A 25,807-nucleotide genomic window follows, 5' to 3' on the forward strand; every position below is an offset into this window, starting at 1 on the left:
CCAAGGTAATGATTAAGCTGAATGCCCCACAAGGGCGCAGGCAGCTGAACAGGGAAGGTGAGCCCCATTCACACCTTGACTAGGCGGTGGTGGCCAGGACTGGTTTGAGAAATCAGAGCCCCAGGGAACAGGGACGTGGAACTGGCAGCCACAGCCTCCTGCTGCACACGGGCATCTGAGAGCGTCTGGAGCTGGAGCCTCTGCTGCCTCCTGGGACCCAGCCCTGGCTCCCGGCACTATGAAGCTGCAGGTGTTCTGGACTGGACTGGAGTATACCTGCCGGCTCCTGGGCATTGGCACTGCTGCAGGTAAGACCGCACCCCCACAGCAGTCTCCTGCCCACTAGACATAACAGACAGATGTGTCTGGTGTGTAGGGACAGCAGACCAGGGATGGCGGACAAATTGGGCCACATCTATTTTTCGATTCCCTCCTCAAGACCCTGAATTGCACTTGCAGTGAAGCTGTATAATGTAGTGGGGTGAGCCTGGGGTTGCGAGGCAGCATGCCTGGTGCTAGTCTCAGCTATGGCACCCGCCCATCCATGGGATGGGGGAGGGCATGAGAGCATCCCATCTGTGAAATGAGTCAAAAGGATCTGCCTCACTTCCTGAGGGCTATGAGGTGGGGAAGGAGTCTAAAGGTGAAGGCGTTAAGGGCTGCACAAACGTGCGAATCAGATGTCTCCTTGCACAGTTGCAGAAAGGTCAATGGAGCTCGTCTTGTTTTACTCAAGCCACGTTTCTATTGCAAAGAGAGAGAGAAGTCTCAGTGCATGGAGCAGGCTGAGCTGCAGGCAGGGCTGGATTTAGTTTTGTTTTTTGTTTTTTATTTTTTTTATTAGTGAATCACTGTGAGATACCGTTACTTCTCATGCTTGCGTTTTAGTCATACAATGATCAAGTACCATCCCTCCACCAGTGCCCATTTTCCACCTCCAATGATCCCAGCATTCCTCCCACCAGCCCTACCTCATCCTCTCCACCTTACCCTGCCTTTGTGGCAGGGCATTCCCTTTTGCTCTCTCTCTCTCCTTTGAGGTGTTGGGGTTTGCTATAGAGGTATTAAATGGCCATCATGTTCAGTCTACAGCACAGTGGGTAGTGCATTTGCCTTGCACATGGCCAACCCGGGTTCGATTCCCAGCACCCCTATGGCTCCCTGAGCACCACCAGGAGTAATTCCTGAGAGCAAAGCCAGGAGTAACCTCTGTGCATCACCGGGTGTGACCCAAAAAGCAAAACAAAACAAAAAACCAGGGCTGGATTTAGATCCCAGCTTTCCTTAAGGCACCAGGAACTTGAGAGAATAAAGATCTCCCCATGGCTGGCTCTCCCCCTCACCCATCCTGTTCTCAGGTCAGCATAAATCGCTAAGAAGACAGACAGATAGATATTCAGAGAAGACTGGGCACAGCTGAGTTCATCTGCTCACCTCCTCAACCCAAATTCCAATCCTTCTCGCAGAGATCCTGAAATGACTGAGGTCTGTGTAAGAGAAGCGAGCAGACAGCATCCTGAGCTCTTAGCACTGGGCTCCACTGTGCTTGAAGACAAGGAGGAGACATCCTACATGGCTAAAGTCCTTCCTATCACCAGATACAATCTTACATGTGGGTCTCGCCAAATGGGAAATGTCCCCAGCTGGGACTCAGATAGTGCTGGTAGAAACCTGCTCCCAGCCGTGGCACTTGCCAAATTTGGGAGAGCCCCATGGGTGCTGTGCGGCTATACTTTCTGGTCTGTATGGTGAAGATAACCAGTTGTGCTGGTCAGGTGTTCCGGAGGATCAAAGATGCTTAAGCTGGACGTGGCTAGGGGAAACTGGAGATACAGAAATCCCCTTTCATACTTTAGAGTTTGGGGATCCATGTCATCCCCAAGGTGCCAGTCAGAGACCCTGATAGGCTGGTCAGTGGAGTCTTCTCTCATCTACACCTTGAATTGGCACAGAAAGATGTTGGAGAAGCTCTAATCTCACCCTGTCTCGAAATAGAATACCTAAATTCAGAACCTTGCTCAAGGTCACACTGCTGACTAAAGTGATCGCCAGCCTGGAGCACTGGCCGCTTGACTTTGGGCAGAGTTCTAATCAAAGAGCTCCCTGCCCCCAGCTCTCTGCCTAACAGGCATCAAGAGAGGTCTGGAATTGCTCTGTTCGGGGCCCTGAATAAAAGCTGATACAGGAACCAGCTCCAGCTTGTCAGAACCACCTTGTCACCTATACAACCAAGCACCTCAAACTTCCCCATCCTGGGTAAGGGGTGATAACACCAAATAGGGCTTCTGTGTCAGGGGTTCAAAGGCAGGTATTCCATTGTTGATCTTGATCCTGCCCTACTCTTGGACTTGGTTTCCAAATATAGAAAACAGAGCCCTTTCAGATATCAGAATCATGGTGATGATTCTGACTACCACACTCTACCCAGAGCTGCAATTCCTGATAGGAACCTGTTTCAGACTGTATCTTATCTCTCTAAAAGGTTCACTAAGGACAGTTTAAAAGTCTCATTTATCTCAGCTAGTGGAAGGGTCTGCAGATACATACGTGCACATTTGCGTACACACAAAGAAATTCACACACACACACACACACACACACACATATATACCCATATATACCATACACATGCACTCACACTCTGCTCCCTTAATCCTTATCTCAGTGAATACTGAGTTCCTTTTGCAGAGAGAAGTTAAGACTGAGAGAAAGTAAAGAATATTCCAGACCACATAGTGGCTCCCTCCGATCCACTACCTGCACCGTCTCTGCCCTGACAGGTCATTCCGGGACTGGAAGGGTGTATGGGAGGAACCTAGGAACCCCGTGAGGTAGAAAAGGTTCTTATTAATACTGAGAATGGACCACCCATTTGGTTTTGTTAGAATTCAGGCTGAAAAAGGCAGCAAGAGGCCTTCTACTGGCAAGTCTTTCCAATAATCTTGTTTGGGTTTTCTGGAGTGCTGGGAGCAAGAGAAAGGGCTTTAGTACTTGGGGAAAATCTCAGATTTCTACCAGCATCGCTAAAGTCCTGGCCGGTTTCCAGTGTGTACGATTTGCACATTCCTTATTCCTTTAAGCCTCTTCCCCATACCCCTCCCCCCCAAAAAAAATCTGTTTTTAGAAATTCAGGTTTCATTTTATAGGATCTTGCTGTTGGTAAGGAAAAAGACTTGAGACAAAGGCTGTCAATTTGCAGAAATCCTGGAGACCTAAGGTGGTTCCTGTCCCCTGTAGGAAGGAATGTGTCTTCTCCAAATTCCAGGAAAAGTGTGTGACTTAGGATGACTCTAAGTGCCACCTGTAAGGACCTGGCAGACCCTGATACAGAAGTCTTTGCAACTAGAACCCCTTCCCTTACACAGAGACACAATTTGATTTTGAGAGACTGCAAAGACCCTAGCCCCAGGGGACAGCACCAGACAGTAAGTGACTTTAGCTACAACATGCAGCAGCTGTTCTCTATGCTCAGCAAATAAAGTTTTGGATGAGCCCTGCATGCCAGCAAACAGCTATTCACAGGTGCCCTGGTTCTTCATGAGGTCAGGCTTTGCCCCCGGTTTGGGGTACTATTGATTCAGTAGGAGAAATCCTGACAGGACAAAGCCTACACCGGTTTGGCCCTGGTGTAGCTGTTCTCTTTGTTTGTTTTTGGCATCAGTTTTCATTTCCCAGGATCTGCTTTTTTGACACAGATTTGAACCCACTAAAATACTTTCTGAGTTCTTTTTACAGATAAAGAAGTTAAGACTGAGAGAAAGTAAAGAATATTCCAGACCACATAGTGGCTCCCTCCGATCCACTACCTGCACTGTCTCTGCCCTGACAGGTCACTCAGAGACTGGAAGTGTGTATGGGAGGAACCTAGGAACCCCGTGAGGTAGAAAACACTTCCATCTGGGTGCAGCCTGCCCTGGTCTGTTTATTCTTTTTTGATGGCAACAATTGAGTCTATGCCGCAATACCATTTGTGGTGTGAGGCTGGGCAGGAGGGTAGAACAGCAATGAGTGGAGGGAACACTAAATGGAACATTAACAAATCCTTATGCAAGGGGTTGTGGGAGAGAGGAAAATGTGAGATCAACCGTGTCTTGGGCATGCCAGTTTCCAAACCACCTAGGTCTTCTCCTTATTTGTCTTACATATGGCTGTCTTCACTCACTTGCAATACCTTCTTGTCATGGGACCATTGTCATGGGACACCCCTGCCCCTTTCGCTGGAGCAGCTACAGCCCCCGAGGCCCGGATTAGGAGAGGCTCGTTAAAAAAAGGGCCTCTTCTTGAAGTATGGCAAGAAGACTCTGTGTGTGTGTGTGTGTGTGTGTGTGTGTGTGTGTGTGTGTGTGAGAGAGAGAGAGAGAGAGAGAGAGAGAGGCTTTGTTGTGCTTCAATTTTTGATATGTCTCCCCTGGAGTCACCCAAAGAAAGGCAAACACAGTCCAAACTGCACTCAGTGTGTGAGCATAGCACACCACTCAGTGTAGACTACCTTCCTTCCCTCAGCCCAGTTCACACCTGAAAACAGGATCCCCAAATATGAGTGAGAGACTCAAGTCCCAAGGAAGATTCAATCCTGTAATTTAGCACTTTAAATACTATCAGGAGAGGACCATAGTAAACTGGTCTCACAGAGCAACAAGAGGTCCAGATGTCCCTCCTCTACAAAATGGAAAAGGTTATGTCTGATGGATTGGTCCCAATCCATCTTCTTAGAAGGCAAGGTTAACTTTTCCATTGAACTTCTGCAACTATATTCATGCATAAAAGTGAATCCTTGCTGTTCCCTCTCCTACTCTTCAATCACTGCCCCAATCCTGCAGGGAGATGTGTCAGGGTTGATGATGCATCTTGAAGGAAGGCCCCCTCTATGCTGGTGGTTGTGTGAAGAGAAGAAGGTAGATGTGTTTCCCAGGACCATGTCCACTGACAGAAAAACTTGGTCTTCCCATTATCATGGGTCTCCCGAAAAAGGTAAATACAGGGAAAATGTATATAGATACTTTGGGGAAGCTTCCCAGATTTCTTCAGTGTAAAGAGACTAAATCATAAGGCTTCTCACTGCAAACCTTGAAGACATTTTCCACTTTCTCAGCCTCTGCTCTAGTGTAATATCTGATAATTAACAGTACTGAGAATTTACTGTGAGCCCAGCTCTGTGTCACATACTATAAATGTAACACACACACACACACACACACACACACACACATATATATATATGTATATATATATATATATATATATTCCTTTGGAGCATCATCATGGTCACCTCCTTATTTGTCATCCCCACCATATGATGAAGAAACTGAGGCTTGGTGAGTTAAAGTACCTTCCTCAAAGTCTCACAACAAGGAATCAAAGAGGAGAGATTCTAATTTATGGCAAGCTTCTCCTGAAACCCTACGTTAGTTAATGTGTCCTCAATCCAAATCAGACAAAAGGACATGTCTTTCTATGTCTCAACAATGCCAGAGCACACCAAGAAGGTTGATTTGAGTCATCCCTTCAGCCTATATCATGTCCCTACCATCAAACATTATTGACCAGGCGCAGATCAAGTAGATGGGGTCATGGGAAGATACATCCAATTATCTGAAGCACAAGCAAGAATAACAAATTATCTCCTAAATACAAATACATTTATTTGATCCAACTACTCATTCTCTTTCTCTGAATGATCATCACACATGATAATCATACATGTTATATATAGCATTATGACCATCTCTAGTCAATCCCACTCCTGGATTTCACCTGGACAGACAAATCTACATGTATTTCCAGAGGGTACTAACATAGCAGGATCTTCCATTTGTGGGCCCAGGACATATGACTGATAATTAGTTATAAAATCATCTTACCACAGCCCCGCTAATGTCTGTGAAGGTCAGTGTTAAAACTAATCCTATTTTACAAATGAGGAAAATGAGTCTCAGAATAATTAGGTAACTTAGCAGAGGTCACTCAGACAATAGACAGCAAGTCTAGTTTTGAAGCTGCAGAATGTCCCCTCAGAAGTCAGTGACTTCAACTGGACATTCAGAGACATTTAATAATCAACTCTAAAGCAAAGGGTGTAGCATAGCTAACAAGAAAATAAACTGGAATTGAGACAAAGTCATTTTGCACAAGCCCTGTTTGGTCAAATAACAGGCCCTTTCTCACACTCAACTACTTGAGATGAGCCTGGGATCATTTAGGGGGATTGTTTTGTTTCAAGTTTTTAACCCATTAACCTCTTCTCTACACAAAAGGCAGAACCACACTCTCACTCCCAACAGCCTTATCCTTATCCTCCATTCCAAATGTATACTTGACTTCTTAACATAGACTAAGGCAAAAGAGCTTTTAAATCCAGATGTTCTCATTACTTTGTAAAGAGTAAATTCAGTTTGGCCTTAGCCCTCTTCAACCCATAGTGGGGAGAAAAACACAACTAATGCTTCTGAAGCAATCATTTCGGGACCTCATGCTAATTTCCACCCTTCCTAAATGTATATCACCGTGACCACTTCCTGCCATCCAAGGAAGCTTTATGCACTCCAACACATTTACAGGTGAATTTATTGCACGAGAAATACCACAATGTTTTCAAATTCTGCACATGAATGCCGACTATTTTCTTTTTCTTATTGATTGTCCCAGTGAGTACATACAAATTCCTACTCCTTCCCACTCTTCTACCACTGAAAGATAATATAACTTGACTTAAGAATTTCTTTTTGAATTGAGTTTCTTTGTGCCTGTGTTCTCACACTTTGATTTAGGACAAGAAATCTGGAATTTTACTTAGGGTTCATTTGTTTGGCAAACAATTGCTGAAAATATCATAACAGCAATAGAAATTTAATTTCATAAAAGTAAAAGACTGAACACATTTCTTCTGCAATTGGTAAAATGATAAGTCTATCCACTTTCATCATTTATGATCAAAGGTATATTGGTGATCCTAGCCAGTATAAGGCAAAGGACAAATACAATGCATATAGATTTGCAAGGAAAGAGAAAAGTCTGAAAAGAGTTATCAATGGAAGATCTGATACAATATACTAAGAAGATGTTAGAAGTGGCAAAGATGTTAGCAAGACCAAAGAAGACAAAACCAATATATAGCAACCAATTATATTTCTTTATGCTAGCAACTGACAATTTTAAAATAAAATTATTAAATATTTGCATATTTAATACATGGGAGAAAATTGGGGAAAAAAACTTATATGCCATCGACATTTCATTGAGAAATTCTGCTGAGAGATAGTAAAAAACATAAGTGAATAGAGAAATACCTTTTTTCTTGTGGGTCAGATGACTCAAGATTTTTAAAATATCGATTCTCTGAAATTTATAGTTTGGATGAAATTCCAACCAAAATTCTAGAAGGATTTCCCTACAAATGAGAGGTTATTTCTAAAGCTGACATGGAAAAACAAAGTTTCAAATAATCAAGATATTTTGTAGACAAAGAACAAAGTTAGAAAATTAATACTACTTTATTTTAAGTCTAACCATAAAAAGCCTAATTACAGGAGTGGAGAGATAATTCAGCATATTAGGCACTTGCCTTGCACAAGTCTGCTCCTGCCCCTGCCACCACAAAGGATCTCCCAAGCACTACCAGGAGTGATCCCTGAGCTGAGAGCCAGGAGTAATCTCTGAGGGCTGAAGTAATAGTACAGTGGGTAGGGCATTTACTTCTCATGTAGCTGATCTGGGTTCAATCGCTGGCATCCCAAATGGTCCCCCTAGCATAGCAAAGAGTAATTCCTGAGTGCAGAGCCAGGAGTAACCCCTGAACATTGCTTGGTATGACCCAAAAAGCCAAAGTAAAAATAAAAAAACTACAAACAGGAGTATTCTCTGAGCACCTCCAGATGTGACCCAAAGCCAACCCCATCCAGCAAAAGAAAATCTAATTACAGAAAATCTATCCAGAAAGCACAGTTTTGACAAAGACAATTGTAATAGGGGCCAGAGTGTGTAAAAATGGTAGGGCACTTGCCCTGCATGCAGCCGACCTGGGTTCGATCTCCATATGGTCCCCTGAACAGTGCCAGGAGTAATTCCTGAGTGTAGAGCCAGGAGTAACCCTTTAGCATAGCCAGGTGTGGCCCAAAAAACAAAAACAAACAATAAAGGCATGTATTACAATGGAAGATAAAATAGTCTAGAAATAGACAAAAACATACAAAAACAAACAATGGAATTTTGACAAAAAACCAAAGGCAATATACTGCCTTTGTTCTATAAGAAGGACAAGTTTCTCATCTAATTGCGCTGAGCAATTAAATATCCATTTACAGAGAAAAAAAAACAAAATTTTCCATTTATATTTTATTGTATATGAATTACTCAAAATTGATTATAAGCTTAAATTTAAAACTCAAAGCTCTTAAAACTCAACTTTTAAAAAGTATATAAAATTTTTATACTAATAAGTCCTCAATAATAGCTTAAGGAGCAGTGTCTTAGATGAAATGCCAAATGTTCAATCATTAAAAAAAACATTGGGAAATTATATGCCATCAACATTTTAAATGTTGGTTAAAAGCATTTTTTTTATTTTTTAAATTTTATTAGGTAGAGCGTTCACCTTGCACGCGGAAAGCCAGGCAAACTACTGAGAGTATCTCTCCCGCATGGCAGAACCTGGCAAACTACCTGTGGTGTAGTCGATATGTCAAAACAACAGTAACAACAAGTCTCACAATGGAGACGTTACTGGTGCCCACTCAAGCAAATCGATGAACAATTGAATGACAGTGTTACAGTGCTACCATGAGTTACTAAGTTATTCATATTGACTGTTAGACATACAATGTTCCCGCACCAATTCCACAACCAGGGCCAACTTCCCTCCACCAGTGTCCCTCCCGCCTATTCCCAGCCTGCCACCTTGATAGGCACATTTTTACATTTGGTTGTTGTAGTTTGGATCTAATATTTTCAGTGTTGCTAACCCTGTGATTTGGCTATATAGTTATACCTCTCCTCTACACCACACCATCTTGACCCCACTCCCCTGTTACTTTCCATCTGCCTCTTCTTACTACACTCCCCCTTGATTTCTTTACTGCTGCCTACTTTTTTAAAAATGAAGTCAATAATATGATGCCAAATAAGCACATGAAAAAAATGTTCCATTTCATTGGTCATTAATTCATAGAATTGCAAATCAAAACCATGATAAGCTACTCCTAAATGCCTAACAAAATGTCTATATACCCAAACCAAGCGTTGAAGTGTTAGCAAAGAAAAAAACTCTCATGTGGATGGGGGATATAAGATGGTTTACTGAGTTCAGAAATGGTTTGGCATTCTCTTAAAAACACAAAGCTTAAATATACAGGGAACAGGCTATGGTAGAGTCATTAGGATACAAGCAGACACTCTTCTCAGGTTCAATCCCCAACATTGTATGGCTTTCTGAACATCAGAGTACATAGGCCTCGAGACACTCCAGCATCACTGGGGAGTGGTTCTATTTAAATATCCAAGAGGAAAGAGTGAAAATGTCCATATGAAAATTGTGCATGGTTCAGTTAGAGAAGGGATCACCAAGTAAATGGTGCTAGGAGGATCCACTCGGGATGGGAGACATACCCTGAAAGCAGACTATAGACCGAACATGATGGCCACTCAATACCTCTATTGCAAACCACAACACCCAAAACGAGACAGAAAGTAGGAGGGAATGCCCTGCCACAGAGGCAGGGTGGAGGGAGGGGGAACAGGGTGGGGATGGTGGATACTGGGACCATTGGTGGAGGAAAATGGGCACAGGTGGAGGGATAGATACTTGACCATTGTATGACTGAAATGTAAGCATGGAACTTTGTAAGTCTGTAACTGTACCTCACAGTGATTCACTAATAAAAAAAAATTGTGCATGAATGTTCATAGCATATTTGTAATAGATAAAATAAAGAAACAACAAAGTACTTGTGAATGGATGAATTATAAACTCATCAAAGTACATTTGTATTATTATACAACAGAAAAGCATGAATTCTTGACACATATGCTGTAAAATAGGTAAGTCTCAAAACAATTACACTAAACTAAAGCAAGCAGCCAAAAGTGTTCGTGATTCCCTATATGTAACCGTCTTAAAAAGCAAAGTAGTCTCTAAAGACAGAAAATAGATCTGTAGTTCTCTGGGAATTAATATGAAGATGGAAGGGTAGGGTTATAAATATATAAGGAAACATTGGGGATAACAGATAGTTGTCACTTTTATTGTAGTAAAGTTTCCCTGGACATATAAATATGCCTACGCTTATCAAACTGCACGCATTAAATACAAGCAATTTGTTGTCAAATATATCTCAGTAAAGCTTTTTGAAGGGAATATTTTAGTTATTTGTTGTCAAAAATAATACTGTGAAACAATAGCCAACCTTAGTGGTATATAGTAATAAATTCTTGTTTACACATCTGTGCAAGTAAACAAGGATCTTTGATAGTGTTGGCTGTGCTTCTCGATATGGGAGCTTTTGACTTGTCTAAACTGGGCCTGGCTGACCTATGTGTCCCTCATGTTACTAACAGCAATGTATGTCCATGACATGGTAGAGACACTAGAGGGCTGGCTGTCTTCCTGTGCCTACCTACTTCACGTATTTGGTTGATGACATCAAAGCCAGTCACATGTATGAGCCCAAATGCACAAGTGGGGAAATAGGCTTCTTCCTAGTATAAGTTCTACAATATCACTGTATCACTGTATCACTGTGTCACTGTCATCCCATTGTTCATCGATTTGCTTGAGCGGGCACCAGTAATGTCTCCATTGTGAGACTTGTACTGTTTTTGGCATATCGAATATGCCACGGTTAGCTTGCCAGGCTCTGCCGTGCGGGCAAGATACTTTGAGTAGCTTGCCGGGCTTTCTGAGAGGGATGGAAGAATTGAACCTGGGTCGGCTGCGTGCAAGGCAAATGCCCTACCTGACTGGAGCACATGTAAGTTAAGAGAGTATACAGTGCTACAGTAAGTTCTACAATAAAGTACTTAAAAACTGAAAGGATTGAAGTTTGAAGGGCATAATTGATAATTACCACAGGAACTTCAACAGTAAATTTCACATCTCTAACTTTTGTCCTTGACTCATCTTGAGAGAATCTAATGGAAATAGATGAACTCTCACCTTCAAAAATTTTTCACCAGGGGCTGGAGCAATAGCACAGTGGGTAGGACATTTGCCTTGCACTTGCAGACCCGGGTTCAATTGCCGTCATCCCATATGGTCCCCTGAGCACTGCCAGGAGTAATTCCTGAGTGCAGAGCCAGGAGTAAGCCTTGTGCATCGTCAGGTGTGACCCAAAAAGAAAAATTTCTCACCAAATGAACTCATGAGGCATTTGAAGATTCGAAGTATTGCACTACACTTTTAAGATCCCTTCTAAATAAATATGTAGAATTTCCAACTATAAACTTGTATTTTTGTATCCACCCCCTAAACTTTATTCTTTATTCAGATCTGAACTTCGACTTAACAACTCTCAATACACATAAAAGCCTCTGTTCCATGCTTTAAGTATGAAATAACTTTTCTTATGTCAATAAAAGTATAGATGTAACACTAGAATCTCAGTAGATTCTTAGCAACTAGTTCCAACTTTTCCATGTTATTAAAAATAATGCAATTCTAGATTTTTCACCTCTACAAACTGTGACCACTTCTGCACCTAAATCATCCCTGGGACAGACATCATCCCATTATGTCCTGCCAGAGATGTGTTGGAGACCCTGATGCTTGTAGGATTTGGGATAATATCCAAGAATGAAGAGGAGTGATATATATAACATTGTTAGATCTGAGGTTGTCCTCAGCTGCAATGACAAAGACATTCCCATCAGGATTCCCAGGTATCCAGGGCCAACACTACTTCCAGACATGAAAATCCAGTTGTCATATTGTCCCAAATAGCATCTGTGAAGTAGCCTATTGCCCAGAGATGGAACCAGAACCAAGGGGCTACAGCCATCTAAGAGGTTTGTCCTGAGATAAAAGCAGCAGAGGACAGATATCTGCTCATCAATCAATACCAGGACAGGCAGACCTCAGCCTCAGGAGCACATTGGCCTGAGCCCTTTGAGTCCCTCAATGCACAAACTATTATATAAAAATATGTTGAAGTTTATGGGATTTTGAATTATTTATTTCCCAATTGAGATCACAGGAAGGATCTAAGACAGGATAATCAATGAGCAACATTAATGCAAAGAAAAGAGCTCTTAATCCACAATTTTTAAAAAATGTGTATTAATGGCAGGAAAGGATGAGAATAAATCCTTTATCCTTCCTCCTTGAAACTATTGATGGGAATAGCCTACCTCTCCTCCTAATAATTCTATTAACCATCAATTACATTTGCACCACACTTTATAATTTGCTAAGACTAGACTCTCATAGCCAGTTATACATGTTTTTATTAATGTTGTTTTATATATCAGGAAGCATACAAGAAAGTTATTATTTGCTTGAGAAGAACTCAAGGGCTGAAGAGATAGTTACAGAGGGTAGGGCTCTTGCTCTGCATGTGACCAACATAAGTTTGATCCCCAAGTCCCCCATATGATTCCCTAAGCACTGCCATTTGGTCCCCTTAAGGACCATAAGAGTTGTCCCTGAGCATAGGGCCAGGAATAACCTCTGAGCATTGCTGGATGTACCCACCCCCATCCCCCAGTGATGAAATTTACTTATCTGGTAAATCATGTCATCCCTGCTATGACATTGCCCCATCAGAACGCTCATCCACTCTCACTCTGAAACCAGAGATGCTCAAAAGGTAGCTACCTGACCCAAGCCTTCACCACAGGCTTTAATTCAAGTCTCTGATCCCTGCTAAACCTGAATACAGCTCCGGGAGAGGACTGGAGGAAAGCCTCTGTGCAATGAAAATACGGTGCTGAGGTTGAACTCAGTCCAGACAGGAAGAACAGAGATAGAGGAAAGACAGCATAATGAAGAGGCTAGAATTGTCTGCAATCTTCATGAGGAATAGTTGGCTCTAAACAGATGCTTTGCAAGATACCTCCCTAGAGATTGTTTGGAGCCGTGATACAGAAGGGTAGAGCTGACTATGCTGGGGTGAGTTTGCCACGTGATTCTGTTAGACTGGGACAAAGGTAACTGGGTTACAGTGGCACTCACATTTACATCCTGGGAGTGCTAGAGATAATCCTCTGGAAAAATATTGAGGTCACTGAAAGCCCTCGGTCAAATCAATTTTTTATCTCTGCCACAGAAACTAGAGTGCTTTCCAAATACACCTTGTTGTCATAACAGTTCAATGAGCATGCAAGGTTCATGTTTTATTGTAATGTCATATACATATTTCTATGGTAGGGGAATCTTGATTTTTTGCTTTCCTCACTTTTTCCACTGGCAATTTTTGCACAATGAAGCTATAGAAAGAATGAGGATGACACAGGGCCTAGTGGTTCACCATTAAATCCTAAGACCACCAGTATGATTTTATGATGATGAAGAATCCCCAAGATACAACCACCACTCCTAGGCACTGCATCTTGAAGAATGTGCACACATTTATGTTCAAGGAGGCAAGCACAAAAAGGCTTAGGAAACTGGAGTCAGATTTCTGACTCAAAGACTTAAGCCATAGACCCTTGGATCCTGTTTGCAGAAAGAAGCCTAAATATAGACCAGAATAGTCACAGAGATGTAGCACTGCACTGTAGCACTGTTGTCCCGTTGTTCATCAATTTGCTTGAGCAGGCACCAGTAACGTCTCCATTGTGAGACTTGTTACTGTTTTTGGCATATCGAATACGCCACGGGTAGCTTGCCAGGCTCTGCCATGTGCGCGGGATACTCTCAGTAGCTTGCCAGGCTCCCCAAGAGGGGCGGAGGAATCGAAACCGGGTTGGCCGCTTGCAAGGCAAATATCTTACACAGTGGGTAGGGTGTTTGCCTTGCACAGAGATGTAGGAGCCAAACTTTTCAGCGAATTGGAGAATAGACTAAGCTGCATTTCCAGTTATTTGGGGTAATATAACAAACTACTCCAGATTTAGTGGCTTGAAACTATCACCATTTTATTCTATTCAAAACTCTGTATGACTCAGGATTTCAGACAGGACACAATCAAGACAACGCATCTCTCCTGGTGATAATAGGGATCCCAGGTAAGATGGATAGGATGGCTTTTCTTCAGTCATATGTCTGGTGCTTGGCTCTGACTGTTGGTCACATTTATCTGTATATCTCTGCTTCACACATTCTGGGTTTGCAATGTCCAAAATAAATTCCACGCTCGTGTGTCCGAAGGCATATCTGAATACTAAGCAGACTGTTTGTGTATCTGTCTCTCTGACTCTGTTTCTCCCTCCCTCTCCATCTCTCTCTATCTTCTCTCTGTCTCTCTGTCTCTGTCTGTCTGTCTGTCTGTCTGTCTGTCTCTCTCTCTCTCTCTTTCTCTCTCTCTCTCCACACCTGGGCTTCCTCACACAAGGAGACTTCAAATTCCTGTATGGTAGTTTCCTCAAGAACAAGCATTTTGAGGCCAGACTAAAACCTCTTCATAAATGAGCCAAACAAGTGTTTACTTCCACAACAATCTGTTAGACAAGTGAATCACTAAGGCCAGCCCACATTCAAAGAGAGGGAAAGAAATGAGGTCTACCTTTCAAACAAAAGTTGCGATGAATTGGTGACCTACTTCACTATTACACAGCTGCTATACTTATGATCTGTATCCACATACCTGGGCTGCATAAAAATTTCTCCAACAAAAAAGGAGTTTCAAGTGGAAAAAGTTTAAGAAACCTGCTCAGAACAGTCCTTGAAATAGGTGGAACAAAAGGCGACACAGGGTCGTGGGTGGGGGTCTTCGGTCTAAGCACTTCAGTGGTGGCTAGGTGAAGTAACTGTGTACACCAAGGCCATAAATGTCAACACCATTGTAAACACATTACTTTTAACTATAATAATAGTTTTTTTAAAAGGAAAAGGCACTAAATAGCTCTCACAGGAAAGATACTGCGTTCCCAAGACCCTTTACTGCCATCTGCTGGTCACCGGCCATAAAGCATGCAAATCTGTAGAGACTACTGAAGTGATTTAAGTCCTTCCCCAAAATGAGGCAGTGAGGAGCGAGGGTACTGAGCGTAGGTCATTAGTTTTGCATGTAGCTGACTTGGGTTCGATCCCTGGCATCCCATATCCTCTCCTGAGCACCTCCAAAAGTGTTCATTCAGTGCCCACTAAACTCCTGAGTGTAGAGCCAGGAGTTACCCCTGAACATTGTTGAGTGTGACCCAAAAAGGGGGTTTGGGGCGGGGGCAAATGAGGTAATGATTTCAGGGAGCAACTCTGATATGTTGGGAATAAATTGTTTTATCAATATTCATCACCATTACATTCAAGGAAAATAAAGAGAATAGTGAGCCTCCGAAAAGTTGAGTGGGTCTGCCATCAATTGTAAGATGTGAAATTGAACCATCTAGACACCCATGGTTAGCTGGTTGATGTTACTTGAATCTGTTTCTGTAAAATGGGAATAGCAGTAATACTTTTACATAGTATTCACAGTATTCCTTGAACTGTGGTGCCCGAGAGCAAGTGCTGAGACAAGATAGGATGTTTATTGCAAACTAAATAAATGGGAGTCTTTCAATTCAGCACACACACATACACATGCACACATACACAGACGTATACACTCACACACATGTACTCACTCACACACACATACATATATCATGCATCACATCACGCATGTACACACATATGTCACAACATACAAGCACACACTGACAAGTAGTGAAAATTGCATGACACGAGCCAGAAGTCTCAAGTTTGGACCCAGTGTCCTTTAGTTTCTTGCATGTTCTCTGAGGAATCACACAAGGCCACAAAGCCTTATCTTCCTCCCCAGAAAATTAGGGGAATAGAAATTTTCATCGCATGAGGTGGCTAGGAAGAACCAGGATGTGTGGCTATTGTGTGCAAACCAGTAAGTGCCCCACGAGTTGACTCTGGCTGATGCCCACCTGTCACTGGCAGGAGTGGGGCAGCAGCAAGGGGAGAGAACAGAGGCTCCGTGTCCTCTGCTGCTCTGGACAGAAGCACAGGGGGGCACTAGAGCTCTCCAGCACTGAGGAAATGCAGGTGCTTCTCTCCCCTTCAGAAATCAAAGCTCAAAAAAAAAAAAAAAAAGAAATCAAAGCTCTCCCTGAAGCACTTCCTGCATTCTCCAGAACCAAATGTTTTGGGCGAAGCTAAGTGTGCAACCTACCCTGCTTTTCAAGAAGCAGCATTTCTGCCTTGGACAAAGGGCTTGGGACAGCAGGAATGGAAGTTTTCCCTGGATTTCTGCCGAGAAAGTAGCAGTCCTATGAGCAGGAAAGGGCCACACACCAACTGTCGTGTACAATAGTTCAGTCCCACTATGCCTGACTTTCTCAGAGGGACACAATGTAAAGTCACAATTCAGCAAATACGAGTATCCTCCAAGTCAGAGACTTCACAGGACCCCAAATTGAGGGTCTTTGGAATGTCATTAATTAGGTCCAAAAGAAAGTCAGTGGGTCAGTTGGGTCCAGAAGGAAGGTCTGAGGGACCTCAGTGCTGTCTGTGGTTGTTTCCATCAGTGAGGTAATGAGTCAGTGAGGTTGGTTGAGTATAGCCGTGAGAGCAAGGGAGTCCTCATGAGGACAGGACAGGGAGACAGCAAGTCTGCAAAGATGGGGCCAAGACAAAATTCACACTGAACAAATGAAAGGTCAGGTTCTCAACACACACCAAGGGCCAAGAAAATGGCAGAAGAGAGATGAGGCTAAGCATTACCTCCTGACAGAGAAGAATCCCAAGGACTTAATCAGTGCTGAGTCCAAAAGAGTGAGCCAAGAGTGTGTGACTCAGCCACAAGCCAGTGAAGATTACTTCACAGCAACAGCAAGAATACTGATCTGGGAAAGAAATGGACAGAGACAAGGTCTAATGACCAAGCATTGATGACTGGAACACTGCAGCGACAGCACATGAAGGACAGATACGAAGCCAAGGGTTGTTGGGCTGTTAGTGTGGACCGTCTGTAGGGGCTCTAAGAGAGGAAGGAACAACCAATGTGGTCAAAAAATGGAGGGGGGGCATTGTGCTCTGGGGTTCAGCTTAAAGTCTCTCTGGTGACAGAGACCAATCCAGAAATTTCTCTATTCTCTTGCACCTTACCAGTCACAGCTCAGTGTGTCATTGGGAGTGGAGCCTGCCCTGGCTCTCAGTCCCAAGGGAAAGGCTCACTGCGGGGGCTGGAGCAATATTATAGTGTATAAGTTGCTTGATTTGCACAGAGTAGACCCGGGTTTTATCCCATAGGGACTCCCAGGAGTAATTACGCACCACCAAAAGTAATTCCTGAGTGCAGAGCCAGGACTAACATTGGTGCGATCCAAAAACCTAAATAAATAAATAAATAGATTCTGCATAACCTAAGAGTTTTCCACAGGACAAGCTATGACAGAACACCTTGAATCACTCTCCCCTCTCCTCATCCCCTAGTGTTGATCGGCGTGGGCACTGAGACATTCCTGCAAGGGCAGTTCAAGAGCCTGGCTTTCTATCTGCTGTGAGTATATGGGCATGCACCCTTTCCTGCCTAAATGTTGTTTTCCATTGCTGAGACTGACCCATAGTAGTACCCCATACTTGTTCAATCCTCTCCCAGAGGAAGAATAGGAATGGAGGGATCTCCTAAGATATCTCCTGATTTAGACAGATTTTTTGTCAGATCACCCCATAAATCAACGAGTGATTGCTTCACTCACTCACCTGTCTACCCATCTACTCTTCCACTCACCCTTCCATCACCATTATTTACACACAGACATATATGCTTATCTATTTTGCCCTTGCACAGCGGGTAGGGCATTTGCTTTGCATGCGGCCGACCTGGGTTCAATTCCTCCATCCCTCTCAGAGATCCCGGTAAGCTAACCGAGAGTATCCCACCTCTACGGCAGAGCCTGGCAAGCTACCTGTGGCGTATTTGATATGCCAAACACAGTAACAACAAGTCTCACAATGGAGACATTACTGGTGCCTGCTTGAGAAAATCAATGAACAATGAGAGGACAGTGCTACAGTGCTCTTCCGTCCTAGATTTCTTTATTTAGAAAATGTTAGCTGTGCTACTAGTGTCAAGAGAGGAAAATAAGCTCAAAGGACTACTCGAGCTCCTCTACATGCCAAGTGCAGTCAAATGTTCTATTTAAATTGTATCTTTCAACTCTGGCTGCACTATACAAGTACATTAAGTCCTCAATTCAGAGATGAGAACATTCAGGAATGAGTCGCTCAACCCACATCACCAAGTCCGTGAACAACAGGGCCCAGATCCAGCTCAGATCCATTTAGTTCTGCAGCCTCTGTCCTTTCTTTGCTGCCAGCTGCCTTTTCAAACCCTTCCTGCAGGGGAGGAGAGCGAGGACAGCACTGTTACAGTGATGGAAGAGTAGAGCCTGTGAGGGGCGTGGGAGGATCCTCGAGGCTCTCTCCCCAGGGCCTCAGCAGCCAATTCTTAGGGGTACAAGAGGACCCCCACGCATCCTAAGTCTGTAGTCCCACTGGCTGAGATAAATGCCTGCTACATCTTATTAACTCTTTTGTGGTCACTGGGCTCAAGCTTCTCTGGAATCCAGCCACCTCCTTTCCACATGGCTGTCTACTTCACCCATGAAGGTCAAGCTCTGGGTAAAAGGTGGAAGGCATTATCCTACTACAACAAACAGTACAGTTTAGGTCTACTCTTCACCTGGAACCCTGCACATCTGATCACTCTGTGATCTAGTCCTAGAAGACACGTTCTTTAATTCTGGCCTTGGGTTCTTCAGCCATTACTCTGAACTGGGTAGCGTTTATGTTCTCTACCCAGCGTACACTGTGAGATCAACACTGTGCATCCTACTATTCAAACCCTCACACTCCTCAATGGCCAGACAATCCTCCTCCTTCTTGTCCTCATTATGACCAAAGTAAATACTGGTAGACATAAGTAGAACAGGAAAGAGGAGAAATTGAACGGTAAATGCTCACACAGTGAAAAACATACCTAAAATGTACATAATGATCAGCATGTACCAGACACATTCAAAAAGCTTTATAAAAGTCAACTTATTTAGTACAACTTATTTAGTACAAAAATATTTTTTTGGCTTTTTGGGTCACACCCAGTGATGCTCAGGGATTACTCCTGGCAGTGCTGGGGGACCATATGGGATGCCGGGGATCGAACCTGGGTCGGTTATAGCACAAGGCAAACGCCCTACCCGCTGTACTATCGCTCCGGCCCCCCAAAATTGTGGGAGCACTATAATTACCCTCAGACTAATAATAAGGAAACTGCAGCACAAAAAATGTCAAGCCCCTCGCCTGTGATCATAGACATGATAAGTAGCAGAAGCAGCGTCCAATATCCATGGAATAAGCCCCTTTGCTCAGTGACTACTCTGAAGCATGCCTATGGAATACATAACTACAAGCCTTCCCATGGTAGGTCCTGGCCACATGGAGGAATGAGCAGGACCTTCCGTTGGCAATTCACAGCCTGGCAAATCTGTTCACAGATAGAGCATAGAGAAAGCAAGAATCACCAGACAGATAAGAAGAGAAAGGAGGGATCCTTCTAAAAAAGTAGTAAAAAATTCCATGTCACTTCACAGCTTTCTGGTGGCCAGAGAGATGTGGAAGTTTATCTGTGCTTTAAAAATCATGCAGGAAAATTTAATTCTAAAAGTCAACAGGGCCCTCCTCTGGTGACAAATTATTTTCCTTTCCCAAAGATTCTGATATGAGAATCATGGGCTGACCCAGAATCTATGATTTTATAAACTCTCCAGGACATTCTGAATCGAGAATAAGGATTCTGGATTAGGAGAGGAATATTCAATTCAGATGTCAGGAGTCCTGAGGGCAACCCATGGGGCCAGACTAAAGGAACAGAAGAATCAGGGAAACCAAGAGTCAGAACCAGGCACTAAGATCCAGGTGGGAGTCCCCAAGCTCCCCTGATGCAGATGAGGCAAGAGAAAGGGGGTGATAGAGTGACAGTGATGCTAAGGCTGTTTAGAGAGTACAGCCCTCGTGACTGTTTGAATAATGGAATGTACAACCAGACAGTTGGTGCTCAGGTGCTGACAGGAAGTCTAAGAACATCAGAGATAAGTCAAGCAGCGTTTTTCTGCTGACCCGCAGCTCCGTCCACACCCATCTAATGGTCCTCATCTATCATCACTTCCAAGACCAAGGCCCAGTCCAGAATAAGGTCTGGCATCAAATCAGCTTTCTGGGGATGGGGCCGTAGAGACAGAAACAGATCAGAAAAGTCTGGGTCAGAGGCAGCTGCAGATGCTGGGGAGGTCCAGTGTGCTGTGAAATCACATCTCTGGGATGGAGAAGGAAGTGGGGGTAATGGACTTACTCTCCTGTGTCCACCACAGGTTCACAGGAGCCGCGGTCTCCATGTGCGAAGGAGCCTTCTTTGTGGCTCAGTTGCTGGCTTTCTGCTTTCGGTAAGTAACTTTCAGAGCAGCCCCTCCATTTTCCCCAGCCCTGGGCCCTCCCAAAAGCTGCCACCTGTGAGGTCACAGTCAGAGTAATGTTCCACTCCCCAAGTAACTGTGGATGTGAGACCCTCTCCCCTCGTGCAGAGTGCAGGACTTTCAATGGGCTCAGGCCACTGGGTCCAGTGGTCCCTTTTACCAGCTCTTCCCAGGAGTATAAGCTAACATCTATTCAGAAACTGTTCATACCCAGAACCCCCTGCAGAGTCACTGCCCATCATGCAGTGAAGGACAGGACGCCACAACAGCCTTGTTTGGGCAGGCAGAACTGGGCTGGAGGGAGTTGAGTCCATCTCCTGCCAGAGATAAGTCAAGGTCACAATGGAGCAGGCAGGGCCATGTCCTCTTGTGGTTCAGCAGCGCTGAGTTCCTGGAAACTGCCATCAGTGAGATCAAGGACTGTTTGTGAAGAACAGCTCTCAGAACCTACGCAGCTAGATTTCTCCCTGGGCAGCAAAAAAGTCAAATTCCAAATCTAGCTGTCATGGTATCTTGCAAGGCTTCCTTCCTCCAGGGTCCACTGAGACTGCAGGCTTCCCTGCTTTCTGCTGAACGTCAGGGATCCTTTTTCTAGGAAAAGGAGGGAGGAGTCCTTGGCATAAAGGGGCATTTTACCTGCTCTGAATTGAACACTCCCAGCTAGGGGAAGTTCATAAATTATTTACCACCAGAGGGCACCAAAGAGCCATATCGGCAGTGTTGGCAGGTCAGCCATGCCTTTAACCACACTTTTCCCCTGAAACTAGACTGGGGGTGTATTGCTTTCAGAGTCCTGCTCCAGAAGGTTTCAGATAAAGGAGAAGAGTCTAAAGGCTGTCACTTTCCTCCTTTGAAAACCTGGAGGCTATGTCCCCTAAAGAAACCTCAGATCAGGCCCGCGAGTGGTCCACACATGCAGGTTAAGACAGAGACCCACCGGAGCTGATGCTGTCTCCTGCCATCAGCTGGATTCCATTCCTCTGTCCAGGTCCTTTGTGCAGTGAACAATCTGCACAACAGTCCAAGTCTCAGAGTTTCCTATGCTACATGCTTCCCTCCCCTGTGAACTTCCCAGTAAATCTAATTGTCTTGCTGCCTTGGCAATGTTCTGGGTGATATTATCTTCCCTACCCCCTTCAGAAGGTTGAATGACCTTCCAGAAAATGTGTAGCCTCTGTGGATAAGCTAGTAAGGACTTCAGCCTCTCTGTGTGTGTGTGTATGTGTTTGTGTGGGAAGAGGCACCAGAATCAACCAGAAGCTAGTGCAGAGAACACCGTCACTGCAGACCTGATCCCAGCCAGTGTCTGCACCTGTCACAGGGGCTTTTCCCGGGTTGCCTTCTGTTTTCCTGCTAACCCTGCACTCCCTCCCTCCCAGGTGCCAGCCAGGGTCCCTGGCATACAGAGCAAGGGAAAAGGCCCAATGGCTGGGCTGCTTCCAGAAGTTCCTGGCCTACATGCTGTTGTCTGTGGCCTGCTTCCTTCACCCTGTCCTGGTCTGGCATGTGACTATCCCAGGTAGGAGCTCCAGGAGGTAGAGAGGCAGGCAGACTCTGCACGCAGGGCCTGAAGCCCCCTTTCTGCTGGCACTGGTAAAGATGAGGCAGCAGCTCCTGCTGCTCAGATGGCAGAAATGCCCCCAAAGTGTCTCCTCCCTCCAGAATCTGTATCAACAAAAGAGACCTTATCTCAGAGACACAGCTTTCAGGGAATGTGAAATGGTCACTTTTCTCCCCAAACTTAACTGTGTCTCCCCACCACTTACCCATCAGTGCCCAACACCTCTGTGGGGTTGAAAGGCCTGCCGAAATGGGCTGATGAGGCCTTGTCATCTCTTCCCACTCTTCCTTCCCCACCCCCTCCCCCCAATTTTTCAGCATAGAAACTAAATCTTGACAGTTCCTCCTCCCGGAATTGATCCATTACCTTTTATGCCAGCACCTTCTCCCTCTTCCTCAGCTATGCACACACCTTTCCAGAACCCAGGGGGAGGCCCAACAAGCTCTCTTGAGAGGGAGGCTGAGGGTGTCATAAGGAGGCTGGGGTGACAGCACCAACATTTACTATCAGGCATGGGGCCCATGGCACAGGATCCCCCACAAATGGTGAAAGTGAGAACCCCAGCATGGGCTGTCTAACATAGCTCCCTTGCTCCTCACCATGCCGACCCACTAAGTGTGCTGTGGAGGTGGAGGACAAGTTAGGCATGAAGGGCCGAGGCACAGGTGGGGCCTGGGTGTGACCACACAGGTGCACTTTCAGGACCGTGAGTGTGGACAGCTCCTGACTTCTTTAGGGGGCAGATCCCGAATCCTGAACACCCAGATCTTTTCCAGGCTCCATGCTCATCACCACTGGCCTGGCCTACTTCCTGCTGAGCAAGCGGAAGAAAATTAAACCTGCGCCCAATGGGCCGGCCCCTGCAGAGGAGTACACAGACCCGGCTAGCAGCGCCATGAGCACCACTGGCTCTGGGGACACGGAGCAGACCTACACCTTCCACGAGGCCCTCAAGGAGGGGCCCAGCTCCCTCTTCCTCCACGTGAAGAGCATCCTGAAGGGGACCACGAAGCCCAAAGGCCTCCCGTGCCCAGAGGCCTTGACGGAGCTGACGCTAGAGCCAGCTGACGGGCTTGCCAAGAGGAAGCAGGTGCACTTTGAAGACAGTGTGGTCAGAATCATCCCGTCCCTGGCCGGAGGCTTGGATGATGAGGACAGCGAGCCCGAGGAGACCACCTCTGACACCACCCCCATCATCCCTCCCCCGCAGGCCCCGCCCTTCCTGTCTTCTCTCTCCGGGGCTGGCCTCTTCTGAACTGCTCGCTCCAGCTCCAGGGACACTCCGCAAGCGGTCTACATAGATTAATCTCCCTGCCTAGAGTTCCTCTTGTCAAGGCCTTCCTTGTTCTTTCTAAAGCAGCTCTTTAAGGGATCGTTATCATCTCTGCAGTGCCGGCGCCTCTGAGTGGTTCTGCAGAGATCTCAGATCTCATGGGAGGCATCAGCGAAGCTCACACAGCTTCCAGCCGGCTCAAAGCTCTTCTTTCTTGATGCCAAACAGACTTTCCCCTCAGAGACCGTCATTCCCACCCCATTCAAGGCTGCCTCAGCCCCAGGGGAAGCCACCCAGTTTCTCCTGCTCCTGACAGAAGGCCCAGCTCTCAGCGATGACGCATGTCCACTCTGCCCCTGCCCTAACATCTCAACTCTGAAGGCCCAGGGATTCATTGATAACATAAGCCCCTCACAGGCTGGTGTTGAGAGCTGTCTCGGGTGGAGAGGGAGAGGCGAGGGTGCGGGCCGTCGGGTGGGAGCAGCACCCAGCAGCGGCCCACATTCTCTGCGTGCTCTGGGGCTGGCGCCAGGCAGCAAGACTCACAGAGCCACTCGGCAAAACAATGCCACTCTGTGCTCACTGCAGGGAAAGCCAGGCCACACGAGTGGTGCTCATTCCAGGGCGCCGCTGAGCACTCCCTGCATCCACACCATGTGGACTTTTTCAAGATTCCGAGTAGGTGACGTAAACCAAGAGATCCCGAAAGCAATGACAACATTCAGCAGGGAAAGCCACAGTGTCCGCTCTATAACAGAACCACAGAGGATTGTGCTCTAGAGATTCGCACAGCGCAGATTGGTGGCTCTGTGACACCTAGGCATCTGGTAGCAGAATCGGTGACAATTATGTGTTTGTTAAAAATGGAGGGGAGGGAGAGAAAGGAGGGGAGGTGTCAGGATTGGCGGGTACTTTCTGCCATGGGGACATGTAAAAGACAGTGAAGTTATGATAAAAAAAACTTGAATCTTTTATCCTTTAGCTAGAGGACTTGCAATACAGTTTAATCATAAAATAAGTCATTTGGGGAAGGAGGCAACAAGAATACATTAAAGAGCTGGAATCCATGCTTTGTATACTGGAGCTCCCAGTTAAATACCTGACAACAGATGGTACCTAAAATGACACAAGGAGTGACCGCCCCGCAAGAACCACCAGGTATGACCACCCCCCAAAAAAGGAAAAAAGTCATTTGGTACTTTAGGTTATTGCAAGTGAGGAAAAACACATTATTCTTCATAAGAAATCTCAATCAGCAATATGAAGAAGAAACAACTATGTTACTTTGCAGTACGTGTGTGCAAACATGAGAATTCTATAGAGCAAGGTTGGAGTGCATGTTTTAAAGCCTAAGCAAGAACAGCGCGTTCATTCCTGTGCATCTTTCAATGTACCCTGTAAGTTATTTTGTAACCACACAGAAATAACAGCCAACCAGGAGCTAGAATCAGTTTTGTGTTCTAAATACACCAGACACCCCATAAAAAAGAACTCTTCCTTCCAGAACCCAGTTTTTCTTAGAACCAATCGAGAAAAGATAAACAACCACATTCCCATAAGCCTCAGTGGTGGAAGTAGTTTCTTCATAGGTTATTCAGGGTCCACTTTAGGGTTAGAAATTCTATGTGCTAGCAATGCGCCAGTAGAGGTTGGCTGAGATGATTGCCATCTGATTTATATCTGATAAATAATGGACAGTACAGAGGATATGAGTCTTCAGAAATTCCATCCAGTTCTTAAAGTTCCAGGTGGACCTGAGTAGCCTTCTGTGCACAAAATAAGCCCAAGTAACTGGAACAGAGACCTTAAATGTGTCCTGTGGAAAAGGCAGGTGTGATCTGGACACAAACAGCCTCACAGCCTCTGGGGAAGGAAGACCAAGTCAGCAGAAAGGAAAGCAGGAAGCCGGCCTTCAAGTATAAAGTCAGAGTTGTAAGATTATGTTTAATAATAAACACTGGCAAAACTAAGTGTGAGAGCACAGTTCCAAAAGCATCTTAGAGGTTAGGTGTGTATTGGGAGTTCCAAAGGTACAATGTACATGTGACTCTGAGACACCTGTGTTTCCTAGTGGATGGCATCAGTTAAGAAATTGTCTGGTAGCAATGCACCAGTAGAAGCTGGCCAAGATGATTGCCATTTGATTTAGATTAGCAAAGTAAAGTTCTCCAGCACTCTCACAACTGGAAGCAAAAAGGGGAAAAAAAAAGTAAAGAAAAATCTGGGTTGAAATGAACTGAGACTAGTATTCTCACCTGAGTCAGTAGATCGGGCCAGAAAGGCATCTCCTCATAAGCACATGAACAAGTACTGTGGGATTCCATAGTATGACACACTGCAGTCACATCCAAATCACTGCTGTCCCTACAAAGGGACATTTTCTTCAGGGGAGTCTCTGAGGAAAGGAA

The 25,807-nt window shown here is 45.0% G+C and overlaps 1 protein-coding gene across 2 annotated transcripts; it reads left to right on the forward strand.

Annotated features, from left to right (window-relative positions):
* TMEM72 (transmembrane protein 72) lies at nt 1–24,233 on the forward strand. Of its 2 annotated transcripts, XM_004607374.2 has the most exons (5): nt 1–308; nt 17,528–17,594; nt 20,464–20,535; nt 21,945–22,084; nt 22,903–24,233. In XM_004607374.2, the coding sequence occupies exons 1-5, from the start codon at nt 239–241 to the stop codon at nt 23,379–23,381; spliced, it is 828 nt and encodes a 275-aa protein (XP_004607431.2). In that variant the 5' UTR covers nt 1–238; the 3' UTR covers nt 23,382–24,233. The 2 variants fall into 2 exon arrangements, with proteins under 2 accessions (XP_004607431.2, XP_054975519.1); XM_055119544.1 differs by lacking the exons at nt 1–308; nt 21,945–22,084 and having other exon boundaries at nt 17,586–17,594.
* Nucleotides 24,234–25,807: the final 1,574 nt, after the last annotated feature.

This window comes from Sorex araneus, chromosome 11, assembly GCF_027595985.1.
Source record: "Sorex araneus isolate mSorAra2 chromosome 11, mSorAra2.pri, whole genome shotgun sequence".
Lineage (NCBI taxonomy): Eukaryota > Metazoa > Chordata > Mammalia > Eulipotyphla > Soricidae > Sorex > Sorex araneus.

Excerpts from the sequence above, each read along its gene's own strand:
- TMEM72 (XM_004607374.2), top strand. The coding sequence starts at position 239 with ATGAAGCTGCAGGTGTTCTGGACTGGACTGGAGTATACCTGCCGGCTC. Across the intron at positions 17,595-20,463 it reads AGCCTGGCTTTCTATCTGCT|GTTCACAGGAGCCGCGGTCT; the intron begins GTGAGTATATGG and ends TGTCCACCACAG. Across the intron at positions 20,536-21,944 it reads TTGCTGGCTTTCTGCTTTCG|GTGCCAGCCAGGGTCCCTGG; the intron begins GTAAGTAACTTT and ends CCTCCCTCCCAG.